Source organism: Phodopus roborovskii, unplaced genomic scaffold, assembly GCF_943737965.1.
Source record: "Phodopus roborovskii unplaced genomic scaffold, PHOROB, whole genome shotgun sequence".
Taxonomy (NCBI): Eukaryota; Metazoa; Chordata; class Mammalia; order Rodentia; family Cricetidae; genus Phodopus; species Phodopus roborovskii.
This window is the reverse complement of record NW_026126585.1, coordinates 7087199-7101719: the sequence shown is the minus strand read 5'-3', so window position 1 is coordinate 7101719 and position 14521 is coordinate 7087199. Positions and strand designations below refer to the sequence as shown.

At 49.7% G+C, this 14521-nt stretch overlaps 1 protein-coding gene across 2 annotated transcripts in view; it reads right to left on the bottom strand.

Annotated features, from left to right (window-relative positions):
- The window catches only part of Ccdc93 (coiled-coil domain containing 93), a 62826-nt gene that overhangs the window by 33576 nt on the left and 14729 nt on the right, over positions 1 to 14521 (bottom strand). For both annotated transcript variants that reach the window (XM_051204142.1, XM_051204143.1), the window contains 5 exons: positions 8476 to 8576; positions 4189 to 4225; positions 3666 to 3758; positions 3292 to 3342; positions 2336 to 2422 (listed from right to left, as the gene is read on the bottom strand). In XM_051204142.1, coding sequence (XP_051060099.1) covers positions 2336 to 2422; positions 3292 to 3342; positions 3666 to 3758; positions 4189 to 4225; positions 8476 to 8576 — 369 coding nt within the window. The remainder of the gene's footprint in view (positions 1 to 2335; positions 2423 to 3291; positions 3343 to 3665; positions 3759 to 4188; positions 4226 to 8475; positions 8577 to 14521) is intronic.

Sequence of the window (14521 nt, the reverse complement as noted above, 5' to 3'; positions counted from 1 at the left end):
TGTTTTTCTGGGTACCACAGTGCCTTGTGTGCTGCATCTTTCAACACCATCTTAACCAGCTGCTGCACAGCCCCACTGAGACGTGACTTCCTGCAACTCGAGCAGCAATGTGCCCAACACGTTTCACCCCAACCGAGGGCCAACCTGAAGGCAGTCAGTCTTTGGCTGGACACACTAACAAAACAACGAACGAGGAGCAAACAAATACAGCAACTGCAAGGTTCCATGATGGGACCTGAAGCAAAAAGACGTCTAATAAAACAAAGTCAGCTTGTATTCTAATTAGACAGAAAACACAAAAGCAGAGTAAAGCTTAAGGGCGTCACGGAGAAACAAAGACAAATGAATACAAAGACCAGGGCAGATCTATACATCAGAGTCAATGAAATCTAGTTAAAGTATTAATTACAGTAAGAGATTAGTTGAGGCCAGTGAGCTGGCTCAGGAGGCAAAGCCAAGCCTAACAATATGGGTTCAATTCCTGGGGCTCATAGGGTAGGAGGGGACCAATTCCCACAAGCAATTCTCAACCTCTGGCCTACACACACACACACACACACACACACACACACAGAGAGAGAGAGAGAGAAACAGACAAACATGCATACGCATACACACATACATAAATATATATACAAACGGGCACACACAAACACATACATACACACACCGAGCAGAAAGATATCTACTTCCCATCCCTGTTACAAATCTGATAAGGCTAATTTTTGGCAATCTAGGCCTGCAACAGATTCACAGCCTTGGCGCTCAGGAGAATGAGTGACAGGAGCTCAGGAGAATGAGTGACAGGAGACCACGGCACTCGTAGGGCAATGCCTTTCACTCCTCTTGCCACAACTATGCATTGCAGTCTTTTGAGTTTATTGAACCTTTACAGTAAGCAGAATCGTTCCCAGTTCAACCTCTAATGACACTGGTCAGACAAGACCTTTGACTCCTTGAGAGATGGGCAAGAAAAATCTACATTCAGAAGCATCCACGTGGAGGACAGGGGAAAGAAGGCACCCCACCCTAGACATGTATCTGTTCACTGCCCGGCTCTGAAGCTCCTCTGCTTGGTACCAGGGAGACCTCTCCCCAAGCACACCACATTCACAATCACTACACAAAGGTTAGGCTCAGCACACAGAGTGGCACTATTCTGTTCCGAAGGCGTCAGAGCCAAGAAAATCAGAACGAGCCACTCCAGCAGCCATGACACTCGGGGCGAGGCTGAGGGATGAGGGGACAAGACCCTTCTGTTGGTCAGTTTAAATGCAAGCTAGACCCGACCCGATCTAGACTCCCCTCACTCCGAAGGGAGTCTCCGTGGGGGACTGTCTCGATTAGCTTGGCCTGTGCACAGGACTGTGAGGGAATTTCTCAGCTGGCATAATCGAGTGGGAAAGTATGCAGGCAGCATTTCATGGGCTGGGTCCTGGGCAGAAGGAAAAGGAGAGAGCCGAACGCGTGCACGCATGGGAGCGCACGCACACAGCCACGCATGCGCGCACACAGCCACGCATGCGCGCACACAGCCACGCACAAATGCACACAGCAGTTGATGACTGTCACAGCACCAGGAAACGAAATGACTCTTTTCCTGTGCTAGCCAGTTGGCTCCCTGGTAAGGTAAAAGGTGCTTGCTGCAGGAGTCAAGAGAGTCCCCATTAAAGGAGAAAATCTAACCCACAAAGTGTAGTCCTCTGATCCAGACATGTACGGTGTGACAGCCTGCCTCTCCATACAAACACATTAATAAAAAAGGAAATATTAAAACTATTTAAAAAATGGCTCATCACTGTACCTCTGAAATATTTAAGGTCCCTCTGTCTCGTATTAGAATGGAAAAAGGAAAAGAAAATAATGTTGAAGTGCGACCGAGGCTTTGTTCATTCTATACCCTTTTTAAGAAAATTGAGCAAAATCTTTTGCCTCGGGCTTGGCTGAGTTATAGAGTTTATCTCCTAAATGGCAAAAAGCACCATTTGTCAGCCCACTTGCCAAACCAAGCCTGTGTTATAAGCAGCCTGACAGGGAAGGAAAACTGATTGCCTGGTCTGCAGACGGCGACATATTAGATGTGATTTCTATTTCAAGACAGGCTTTTTCCCTTAGTATTTATAGAAAAAAATGGGCACCTCGGGACAAAATGAATTTAGCTCATGGGCAAATGCAGATGACTGTGCATGGTCAAGTCTGGTGTTGGTGCTTCTGACAAATGTGGCTGATGAATTCCAGCTACACTCCATGGTTACACAGGGAACGAGATGGGGATGCAGGAGGGTAAGGCTGTGATTGTGACTTGAGGCCAAGGCTCTGGCAGACAGCAACCTACCTTCCCTGCGTACTCAGACACAATCTGCTTGATCTCGGCAGAACAGAGACCCACGATCTGGCCCACGGAGCTTGCGGTGAGGCGGCTCTGCAATCAAAGGAGGTGTAGTCTCAGGGACAATCATAGGACTGAACATGATAACAAAATACACAGCTTGGCCCCAGGAAAGTGACCTGGCTTTGACCACTGACTCAGCCACAAGACTTAGGACAGTAGTCAGAGCTACCCCTCCATCTCCAGAGTCAGTCAGTAGCTTTGCTAGCTTCCCCTTACTTGGGTCTTGGGTACCCTTGCCGACTTCCTTTTGGGCCCTGGGTATCCCTCCTAACTCCACCCACCCCGACCTTGTATACCCCTCCCAATGGTAGCCCTGATAACTTCCCCTCAGGTCCAGGTTCACTTGGACTAGCTTCCTTTTAGGCCCTGTGTACCCTAGGATTCCATCTTCTTCTCCACCACCATGTCCAGGCCTGGGACTCATAGACAGGAAGTAGAAAAGGAACTATAGGCCCTAAAGTATGTCTTTATTACCACAGGTCTTTCCTGGTTTTCAAAGAAATGATCCCATCCAAGGACACAGCTAATCCTTCCAGGAAGGCCTTGACCTGTGAGGGTTCACTGGCAACTCAGGATTTCATCTCCTACAGAGCTGGTTTCGGAAGGAGATGGGTTCCCGTGGTTACAGAGACCCCTGCTCTTCCTCAGGGGCCCAGTTAGCCACCCCTGTAGGGATGTGTCACTCCAACAGGTTCCTTACGCTCTCACTCACTGAAGGCCCCCAGAACAATGCTAGGCATTATAAAAAGGCTTCCTGCAAGGGGGACACAGACAGGGCTCAGGACTGCTTAAGACAGGGCTCTGAAGACAGCGTGCCCCTGCCTCTAGAGCAGAGGGGGGAGGGGCCACGACGCCAGCCCTGTGTTTCCCCGACACCCCCATCCCGACCCGAGCCTCACCTCCGCATTCGCCATGGCAGTCATCTTGGTCATCAGGGACTGAATACGTTGCTGGAAGGGAAAGGGAACAGCGATGAGCGCTTCTGACCACGCGAGACGGAAGCGATTGCCTGCCCGGGTCTTTGTGGTGAACCCCCTCTGAGCTGATGCTTTAATGTGGGTTACTGGTGAGCCTCACAGTGCTTCCAAGACGGGAACTGAGAGGGGTGGGAGGCAGCCAGAGAGAGAGAGAGAGAGAGAGAGAGACAGAGAGAGACAGAGAGAGAGAGAGAGAGAGAGAGAGAGAGAGAGACAGAGAGCTGGGGGTGGGGCTACATCTCCCCTCAAATGGGCCCCACTGGGACCTCAGAGGGCCACCACGCAGGCACACACACCTCTTCAGCAGCCTGAAGTTCATCTTCTTCATGAGCTTCCGTTTTCTCTGTGGCTGACAGCCCCGCAGCGAGCGCTGTTTTCTTGTCCTCAGCCTAGAAGGGAAGAAGAGGAAACAGCTGGGCAGCAGAGCTGCAGACTGGGCAGAAATAAGACAAGCCTTCAGAGAGGTAGCCTGTGAAAGAGAACCTATGTGGGGTGGAGGGGGGGCGTTCAAAAGAGAAGGGCTAATCTAGGGCCTTCAGGTCAGGTCAAGTTCCAGCCTCCAGAGCGGGCCGGGCAGGCATGGGTTGGTGAGGCAGGCCCGCCTCGTGCCAGGGCCCGTCCACCTGCTGGACTTCAATTATCTTTGATCTGTAGCTCTGGGATGCTTCCGTTGGCAGGCTAGAGATGCCGAGACGCCCAAGCAGGGGACAAAGGCGGCTGGTACACTGCCAGGACCCCTGCCTGCCCAGAGCCTGGAGCTTGGTCAGGGAGGGGCACCCCTGCTACCCAGCTACTGCTGCCACTCTAGGTCTTTCTTACCTTCTCCGTTTTGTTGTGGCGACTAAATCCATATCTCCTGTAAGTCACGAGAAAGAGTTTAATTACCATTCAAAAACCACAATAAATTCCAACAAGGGTATTTATTGACACATGTGTACTGGGGCAAGCAACATCGGGTATCTCCATCCTCACTCACTTTCCAGCTTCTTCTGAGACAACTTCTCTCAGTGAACTTGAGCTTACCAAAACTGGGCTCGAATGGCTGGCTGGTGAGACCTGGCCTGGCCTGTCTCTGCCTGCCTGGCACTGGGGTTACAGGCACACACCCTCACAGCTGGCTTCTGCATGGGTGCTGGGGACTCAGCTCAGGCTTCATGCTTGTGTGCCAAACACTTTGCCGACTGAGCCATCTCCCTAGGGCTGGGTTGGGTTCCTCTATGAAAAGCACCGAAGGCTGCTTAGTGCTGGGAAAAAAAAAAAAATACTTCAAACGCCTTTTCCGGAAACACATCTACCAGCTCTTGAATATGGCCAGTCATGTTATCTGCTGTACACATGCTCTAAAAAGGGGATGCTGAGATAGTACAGGGTATCCTTAAAGGGTACTCACTGCTCTTCCAATTAGGAGCTGTATCTCAGAACCACACTGCAAGCTGAAACCCTTAAAAACGTCTGTGTAAACAAACTATGTATTTCCTAAGACCAAATCGGACTCTAATGTTACTTTAATGACTTCAAGCCACGCCAGTGTTATTTTCTAACACAACCCAAGCGTGATGTCAGTAATGTGTACTCACTGCATGGAGCCTTAAATTTAAAGGGCGCCCAGACACATTTCAGCTTAAATGGCTTTACTTCTTGGCTCAAGACAAGCAAAACCTATGCCTTTTTATTTTAGGCAAATACAACAGCAACAAAAAAGACTCAGCCAAAAAACAAAAGGCACAAGGCAAACACCTAGTCTCACAGATTTTAGTTCGGAAAGAAATAAAATCGCATGCAAGCAGTGAAGAGCAAACAGGTTAAGGTTCTGCTCTGCCCCTGTTCAGGCCATGCCTGGCCTGTGGGATCAGTGTGCGGCCCACAGGTCCAGTGTCTGTAGTTCACTCCTCCTGTTCTTCCTCTGTCCCGACCCCATGTCACATTAGCAAGATTGGCAGGCTCTCCCAGCTTCCACACATCACCTCTTCCTTCCTCCTCCAAAGCCCCGGTCAGCATCATACAAGCACCTCTTGCTCCACCTACCGTCCACACAAAGCGTTACACAGTCCGACCAAGCTCCCTTCACCTGCTCTTGGCTCTGCAAAGCTTCCATGTGCACACTACATACATGCAGAGCCAAGATCTGTCCATCTAGGCCTGGAAACGCCCCCACGAGGGCAGCTATGACCAATCATCTGAGCGCGAGTCTGCACCCTTCTGGGGGATGCAGCTGTTTTCAGTCTGGAGGTCTAATGTTTGCTGAATGAAAGAGTACAAATGGAAGAAGATGCGGAAAGTAAAATTTTATAGCACTTCCCAGCTTTGCAATCCCGACACAGAACTGGGAGAGACAAAAAGGGACAGAGCAGGGCAGTGGGACCAAGTACATCAGATTTACTCTGAGGCTGAACTCTGGGTCTGCACCACCTTCCTGTAAGGGACATTATGGCGACCTCTGCAGCCTAATCAGTATTGCTACTTCAGAGTTAAAAAAAAAAAAAAAAAAAAGGCAGAAGGACTACAACTTCAGGGCTGTGGACAGTTGGAATGTAGTAGATGCAGAGCCGAACTATCTTGAGGCTAGCCTTAACCCTATTAGTTGTCATCCACTGTCTACCTCTAATACGATATAAACGTTTGGAATGACTTTAGCATGCCTCCTGCTTCCTCTAACTCCATAGCTAAGAATGGTACCAGATAGGACCCCTGCATCACGGCACACATCTCCTTTGTTAACACACCTACCTGATGTAGATGGAAAAAAAAAAAAAAGCCTTTTGTTCTATAGAGCTTCAGGAAACTATGTAGACTATGTTATTTTGGGCAACCTGAATCTTTGTTCCTGGGCCTTGGTAATTTATATTTGATTCAAGGATAAACTACTTAAAACACAAAAAACAAACACACCTAATGTTTCACTAACCAAAAGGCTGAGACATCAGATAACACCCAAGGCCTATGGCTATGAGTTTCCCAAGTGTCTATAACCCCTGTGCCCACCTAATGTTTCCACCAGTATGTATATATTCATATATGTAGTTTCATTACATTCCTTTATTATTTGAGAGTGAGTGTATGTGTGTCTGTCCACCTCATTTTTAAGACACGCTCTTTCACTGGCCTGAACTCACCCATTAGACTAGGCTGATGGCAGTGATTGTTTCCGCCTTTGCCTTTCTAGCCCTGAAATTACAAGTGATGCTACCACACGCAGCTTTTTTACTGTGGGTTCTGGGGGCTGAACTTTAGTCCTCATGATGGGAAAGCAAACAATTTACCTAATGAGCCATCCCTCCAGGCCTTCGTTAATCATTTTTAACAAGGGGCCATGCATTTTAATTTCGTACAGTCCCTGCCCCATCTCAAAATTATGTCCCTGGTCTGAATGGACTCTGAATTGGAAAACATATTCTCGGCAGCAAATGATGAGCTGGGCTCATCACACAGGGCTTGGACCAGAATGACATCAGCAGCTCTTGAAACATACTAGTTTCAATTGTGAGAAGGAAAGAGGCTTGGCCTCAGATATTCATCTCCAAACAAGCAAATAAACAAGACTGAACAACAACACACCATGAGAGGCAGATGGGCTGCCTCAGTGGGTAAAGGCACTTGTCATGCAAGCCTGAATATTCCGGTTCGATTCCTAGGGCCCATATAAAGGTGGAAGGAGAGAACTCTCTCTCTCTCTCTCTCTCTCTCTCTCTCTCTCTCTCTCACACACACACACACACACACACACACGCACATGCACCCGCGCACAGCCTTTCCTTGAAAAGCCTAATTTCTTCTTGTTTGTCACTGTTTCCCAGAGGAAGGTGTCATGAGCCACTCAGGGAGATGCTAGTGAGAAAGAGCTAGTATCAGCCACACAAAAAAAGGCAGGGACACTCTCCCCACACAAAGGCAGGACACACAAGGCGCATACTCACATCAAGGGACTGGTCACCCTGGGTAGAGAATGCAGGACATAAGGGGAGGTTAATATCCAGGGTTGAGCAAAGCATTCAGAGGGAAGTATGCACTTGCAAGTTTTTCGAAACAAGTGAGGCCACAAAAGTAAAACTCTTTCTTAAGGACAAAGTAAGTTTAAGAAGTAATAAAGTTTACTATTGAAGTTTTCACTTTTCTAGTCAGGGAAAGCTTTGCCCCAAACCAACAGGATTTCCACAGGGCCCAAGGAGACTGGTGCAAGTCCCCTGGGACTGTATTTAAAGGGAGGGCCAGGAAATACACTCATGCCCTGGCCTCTGCACCACCAGGACCCCCAGGGAGGCCAGAGTCTATGCACAGCAACACCCACATCTCCAGAGAACTAGAAAGGCTGGGCACACAGACACAAACTTTAACCTGGAAGTCATAGCTGCAAACAGAAAACTCACCAGGCAGAAACTGCATGAGTGAGTGTGTGTGTGTGTGTGTGTGTGTGTGTGTGTGTGTGTGTGTAGGGTCTCATTGGCCTTGGCTAGCCTGGAACTCACTCTATGGACCAGGCTGGTGTCAAATTCACTGAGATCTAACTGAGTCAGTCTCCCAAATGCTCAGACTTACAACATGCCTCACCACTCGAGCAGCTGTCCAACTTTAATTCAAAAGAAAGGAATTGTTAGCTTCCTTCCTTCCTTCCTTCCTTCCTTCCTTCCTTCCATCCTTCCTTCCTTCCCTCCTTCCTGCTCTTTCCTTTCTTCCCTCCATCCCTCCTGAAATATGGTTTATTTCCTGGGGATGGGAGAGGGCTAGTAAGCTGACACAAAAAGTCAAGATGCCTTTATATTGACATGGTTTGGTTTTTAGTACAGGAAGTGAAAGCTAGGAAACAGCGTTGTCCCTCAGGACACGGTTTTCAAGCCGGGTCCCCCACTGGCTTGGCGATCACCCAATGGGCTTAGTTTAGGCTGGCTGACCGGGGAGTTCCAGGGTCTCCCTGTCTCCACCTCCCCAGCACTGGGGTGACAAGTGTGTGCCTCCACTCTGGGCTTTCTTATGTGGTTCTGGGGACTGGACGCAGTTCCTTGTGCCGCAAAGCAAGCAAGCAAGCAAGCACCTGTGACTAAGTGAGCCCTCCAGCCCCAGCTTCGCTCTGCAATGGCATTATGGGACATGGAACAGGTGCCCGCACTGTACCTGCCATATTCCAGAAGCGTGGAGTGGACTCGGGACTCCTCGTCCAGCAGCTCTTCCGCTCCTTGCTGCCGTCTGTACTTGCGACGGGGCTTGTAAGTGTCCTGAAGGGACAAGAAAGGCAAGGCATGGCAGGAGAGGCTCCCCTCGGTGCCTCCAGTTAGTGGGGCGAGTAGACTTTCACAACAGAGTGGGGCAATCTGGTTAGCTCCAGTCAGGGGCCTCGGACACAATTTTCAACTTGACATCATCCAGGAAGAGTCTAGGCCTGTGAACACGTCTCTGGGGGGTCATCTGGATTGCCTTAATTCCTGTGGGGAGACAGCCTAACGGTGGGCGACACCATTCCCTGAGCTTGGGCCCTGGACTGTGTAACTAAGAGACAGCATTCACTTTCTCTACTCTTGACTGGCCGTGACTGGCTGCCTCCAGTTCCTGCACCGAGTGCCCCACAAGAATGGACTGCAACGGGGAAGTTCAAGCCGAATAAACCTTTCTCTCCTAATCTAATCTGCCTTTTTGGTCAGGGTGTTTTTTTTTATCACAGCAACAGAAAGGAAACTCGAGCACAAAGTTCTGGAAAACTCAGGTGACTGGCTGTGCTGGAGCTGTCCCCACCCCTGCGACTTGGCAACCATAAGTCTCATGTACTGAGAAAGAGAAAGGTGTCCACCATAAGCCTCGTATAGAATGGTCCTGCCGCCGCCAGGAAGCTCACTGGCAAGGCCCGCCCTTGTCCTGGTGTTCTTTTCTTTCTGCCTTATGTAGCTGAGGATGGCCTTGAACTTCAGATCCTCCTGCCTCCAGCTCCAGACTGCCACACCTGGCTTTTGTACTTGGGTCCTAGGGACCGAGGTACGGTCATTTTAGCAATGTTTCCATAATTCCACATTTTACATTGTCACGGGCACACTCGAGAATCACACGGGAAGAGACTCTCAATAAAGAATTGTCTAGATCAGCTCAGTCTGTGGCCATGAACCGTGAGGGTTACCTTGTGAAGCCTCGGTCCGGTTAGGCAGAGTTTCATGAGCAGAGAAGGCTACCAAGCACTAAGCACACGCGCGCCCATTCTCTCTGCCCTGACTGGATGTGTGGTAAGCTCCTGCCTTCTCCCCCTATGACAAGACTGCATGCAACCGAGAGTGGCGGCCTCAAGTCAACTCCCTAGAGGGTTTTACCGTGACAACGGAAAGGAGGCTACAGCGTGCAACTTACTGCTTAGGCAAGGGACAATAGAAACAAGCCAACAGAGGCTGGGAATTGGTGGCGCACGCCTTTAGTCCCAGCACTCAGGAGGCAGAGGTAGGCAGATCTCTGTGAGTTCGAGGCCAGCCTGGCCCACAGAGCTAGTTTCAGGACAGGCTCCAAAGCAATACGAAAAACAAAACAAAAAAACAAAACAAAACAAAAAAAAAAAAAAAAAAAAGAACTGTTCTCTCTGTTCCCTGAAAACAATCCAACTTATTGAACCTTAGCTTACCTGTCTTTATGAGATGTTTTGAGTATCTACGACACACATATTCTCACTTTTTAAAACACGTGTGCTCATGCTTGTGCATGCAGAGGACAGAGCTCATCTTGTGGGAGCCGGTTCTCTCTATAGGGATGGAACTCGGGTTTGGCAGCAAGCCCCTTTACCCACTAAGCCATCTCACCAGCCCATCTCACATTTTACTTTTTGCAGAAAATATCCAGCATGACGCTTGAGGGCTGTTCTCATGAAGCGCTGCCACAAACATCCCTACTTCACCCCCAGTGTCTACACAAACAGCACGCTATAAATACCGCCAAGCAGACTCAACACAGAAATGAAAACCAGAATGAACCCTGACACTGTGGCCGCAAGTAATTGAATTTCCACCAAGCGCTCCTGCTAAAATAGCACGGAATAATTAAGCCTGACTGCTATCCTCCTCAGTTACCATCGAGAGAGCCAATGGCCACTCACAACAGGAAACTGGATTCTTCTAAGAGAAAGACTTCAAAACAATAGCACGGGGAAACCCAAGGCCAAGAGGGCCTCTTGGTCTGCAGAGCGGCAGCAGGCTGGCTCTGTGTACACTCTAAGGGTGTCTCTTTATATATGCACCCTACCTTTGGCACTCTGACACCGATACGAGACAGAGCATACAGTGTTATTTTCGACTTCAGACTAATGAAGCGGGGGCTGGGGATACAGCTCGGTCGATAGAGGCCTTGCCTAGGGTTCACGAGGCCCCAGGTCCCATCCTCAGAACCGCGTAAGCGGGATGTGGTAAAACGTGCCTGTAACTGAGCGCTCCTGAGACAGAGGAAGTGGATGAGAAGTTCAGGGCCACCCTCAGCTACACAGAGATGCCAAGGGCAGTTGGGGGCACTAGCCCAAGATAACAGTAGCCTCCAGTAACATTAGGGTTAGTGCAGCACTAGCCTAGGAGAGAGCTAGGCCTCGGATAGCTTGGCTTCTAATCTCTCGGGCTAGTCACTCGGCTGGTCACTCGAGCAAGCACCCATGGGCTGCCTCCCCAGCTGGTCCTCTCACAGCCTGTAGCTGAGACACGGTTTGCTTGAGCAGTGAAGATCTAACACCAGCTATTACAAGGCAACCGGAAAGAGCTACTGCTAAATCAGTCTTCAGGGCCACATGCATCTTTCCCCAGCTCCGCCACCGACGGCCTCTGCGATGGCGAGGAAGGCAGCTCCCTCCCTTCAACCGGCCTCAGCTAGTTCCTTAGCTGTAAAATGATGGTGACCGAGCAGATTTTACAGGATATACCACAGTGTCTCCTTCACTGATTGTGTCGACTTCAAGTCAGAGAGCAACAAACGATACTGTTTGACACATGACTGGGTTCACTTTTTTTTTAAAGTGCCACGGGGCCAGCCACATGGCTCAGCAGGTTAGAGTCCGTACCGCTGACCCTTATGGCTGTGGTTTGATCTCTGAGACCCGCATGGTGGAAGCCGTACTCCCCGGCACGTGGGTACCCACACATGTATACATACACAATAAAGAAACCAAAACACTTTTGAACATTTATACAGAGCCACCTTACTATTTCTCTCCTTTTTTGTACATGTGTTTCCTGGAGGGTGCCTTGTTTTGTTGTTGTTTTTAATTACGTTTTATTTATTTGCTTGCTTATTTAGTGCATGGCATACACCCACATGCAGACACATGCCCCGGCATGGGGGTGGAGGTCAGAGGACAACTAGTGGGAGGTTTTGTGCTTTGTTTTTTCCTTTTTTTAGATTTTATTTAATGTGCAATGGTGTTTCGCCATTGCCTGGACCTGGAATTACACAGTTGTGAGCTGCCATGTGGGTGCCGGGAACGGAACCCAGCCAGGTCCCCTGGAAGAGCAGTCAGTGCTCTTAAGCACGGAGCAGTCTCTCCAGACCCTCAGTGGGAGGTTTTTATGAGAGAGGGTCTCTCACATTTACCAAAACTCACTGATTTGGCGAGGCTGTCTGCCAGCACGCCCCAGGGACCCTCCTATCCGGTCACCTGCCAACTGGATGCCAAGCTCATTATCACCACGCCTGGCTTCCTCGTGTGCCTTCCAGGGAGCATTTTCCCCACGGAGTCATGTGCCCAGCCATACCGTTTTGCTCTAAGCGCATGCCAATCCGGCACTGGCAGCTCCATAAACACTGCCCACACCGTTCTTCTCTGTTTATAGACAAAGCCTGCAGAGTTTTCTCTACACTACACATCTTATTGCATGGCTGGGGGAGGGTGCACACACATGCCAATGCCATGGTGCACATGCCGAGGTCAGAGGACAATCTGTGGGGATCATTCCTTTCCTTCTACCAGGCGATTCAAGGGATGGGACCCAAATTTGGGTCATTAGCTTAGGAAGTGTCCCTACCACAGAGCCACCTCACTGGTCCTGAGCTGAAGCAACCTGCCCATAGCTGACAAGGCATCAAGTGACAGGCATGACACTGGACGGGGCTCTTCAGGTCCTTTTCCTCCCTCCCTCTGATCATCTCTCCTCACCGGCTCTGACATTTTGCCTTGGCAAGTGGTAAGGACACACAAATGGCATTTAAAAGTTAAGGTGACCCTTAAAACTGTGTGTCGGATGGCAGCTTTGCTCGCAGGGATGGTTACAGCTGCTTTCCTCTGTCACAGTGACACCCCTGAGCCCACATCCGAAATGGCAGGTCAGGGAGAACGCCACCGACCGCTGAAGTGTCAAACCTGTGATCGCTGCTCTGACAGTTGCCAGGGACAACTTCTTTATTGGAATCCAGGGAAGTAAAGCACCACTAGCAATCTTGTGTTCGACACTCAAAGACTCTAGTGGGTCACAACACACCCTGCTCAAGAGGGAAGCTGCCCCCGCTGGCTGGCGACCACAAATCACTCATTCTCACAGCCTAGCGCGGCTGCTCAGGTTTCCTTTCTGTTACTCTGATAAACTACTCCGACAGGAAGTACTTAGGGAAGGGAGGGATTGTGTAGCTCCTGATTCTAGGTTATAGTCCATCCCAGCAGGGAAGTCAAGGCAAGCGTGGGACAGCTGGCCACATCACATCCGCTGTCAGAGCAGATAGATAGAATAGATGATGCATCTGGCTTGCTTGTGGGTGCTCAGCTCGATGCCTCCATTTTTACACAGCCCAGAAGCCCGTCTACAGAATGGCGTTGCTCACAGTGGCCGGGTCTTCCCATGTCAATTAACAATGAAGGCAATCTCCTCACAGGACAACCTGTTCTAGACCACCCCTCATCGAGACCGGCTTCCTAGGTGATCCTATAGTGGGGTCAAGTTGACACTCAAAGCTGACCATCACAGCACCTCTAACAGGCACCCTGCAGTCGAGGAGCTGTACGTAAATTGCTTCCCACACGCCAGGGCACTAGAGGTGCTAACACCCTACCCCACAAGCAAACAGCTGTAACTTACAAACCCGCCTTCTGATTTTTCCACATTAATAAAACAGCAAACAAATCAAAAGGCCCCGGATACTAAGTGACAGAGACTCTGACACAGACAGACAGACAGATCAAGGCCCCTGAGTACTAAGTGACATAGACTCTGAGACAGACAGACAGACAGTACTCATTTGTGCATGCTTCTCTAGACACAGCCCAGACCTCGTCCTGTGTCTGCCCTTTCCACGAGCACAGCTCTGCTACGGGCCCTACCTTCTTCTTATGGGTCCAACACAGGTGCCACGTCCAGGGTCCATGACTGCACCAAACTGTGCAACTAAGCTGGACATGATGGCGCACACCTGGAATCCTGCCACCGGGAAGGGCTGAGGCAGGAGGATTACCATAGTTTCAAGGAAATCGGGATACATGGTCAAACTTTGTCTCAAAAACAAAACTTGGAGGACTTTCTCCCGCTTTCCACATGGAATGGGGCCTACAAGCAAACAAGAAGGATGAAGTGACAGAGACTTTGCTTCGCTTGAGTCCCTCGTGTGTTTTATCATCAAGTGACTTGTTCTTTCCAGACTCATCACTTTGAGATAACACAAGTCCAGAACTATTTCTCTGGAAACATTCCCTAGCGCCCTCACAAACTCAACTTCCAACTTTAGAATGCAACCCTGTCACCTGCATTAAACACACATTAGATATTTAATCTGGCTGGGTTACTATTATTACTGGTTTCTTGAGACAGGGGTGCTCTGTGGAATAGCTCTGACTGTCCTGGAACCTGCTCTGTAGACCAGGCTGGCCTTGAACTCACAGAGACCCACCTGCCTGAGAGCTGGGATTAAAGGTGTGCGCCACCACTGCCTTGTTTCATTCGAGAATCTTTAATCTTAGCTCTTCTGCGGGGACGCAGACAGTGGAGACAGGAGAATTACCAGGAACGCTCAGGCCTGCTGTACACTGTCAAAAAGCCAACAAAAGTAGCCTATCTTAAACAAGGTGAAAGGGGAGGGCTAACACCCGATCCTTGCAGATGAGCTGCAGTAGAATGGTAGATATGCTATGGCACAATGAGGTTATAAGCCCTGTGTGCTGCTTCTAGAAGGGAGAACTGTGCGCCGGGCATAGAGGCTCTGTTCTCTTCACTCAAGGCCAGAGGCTTTAGTC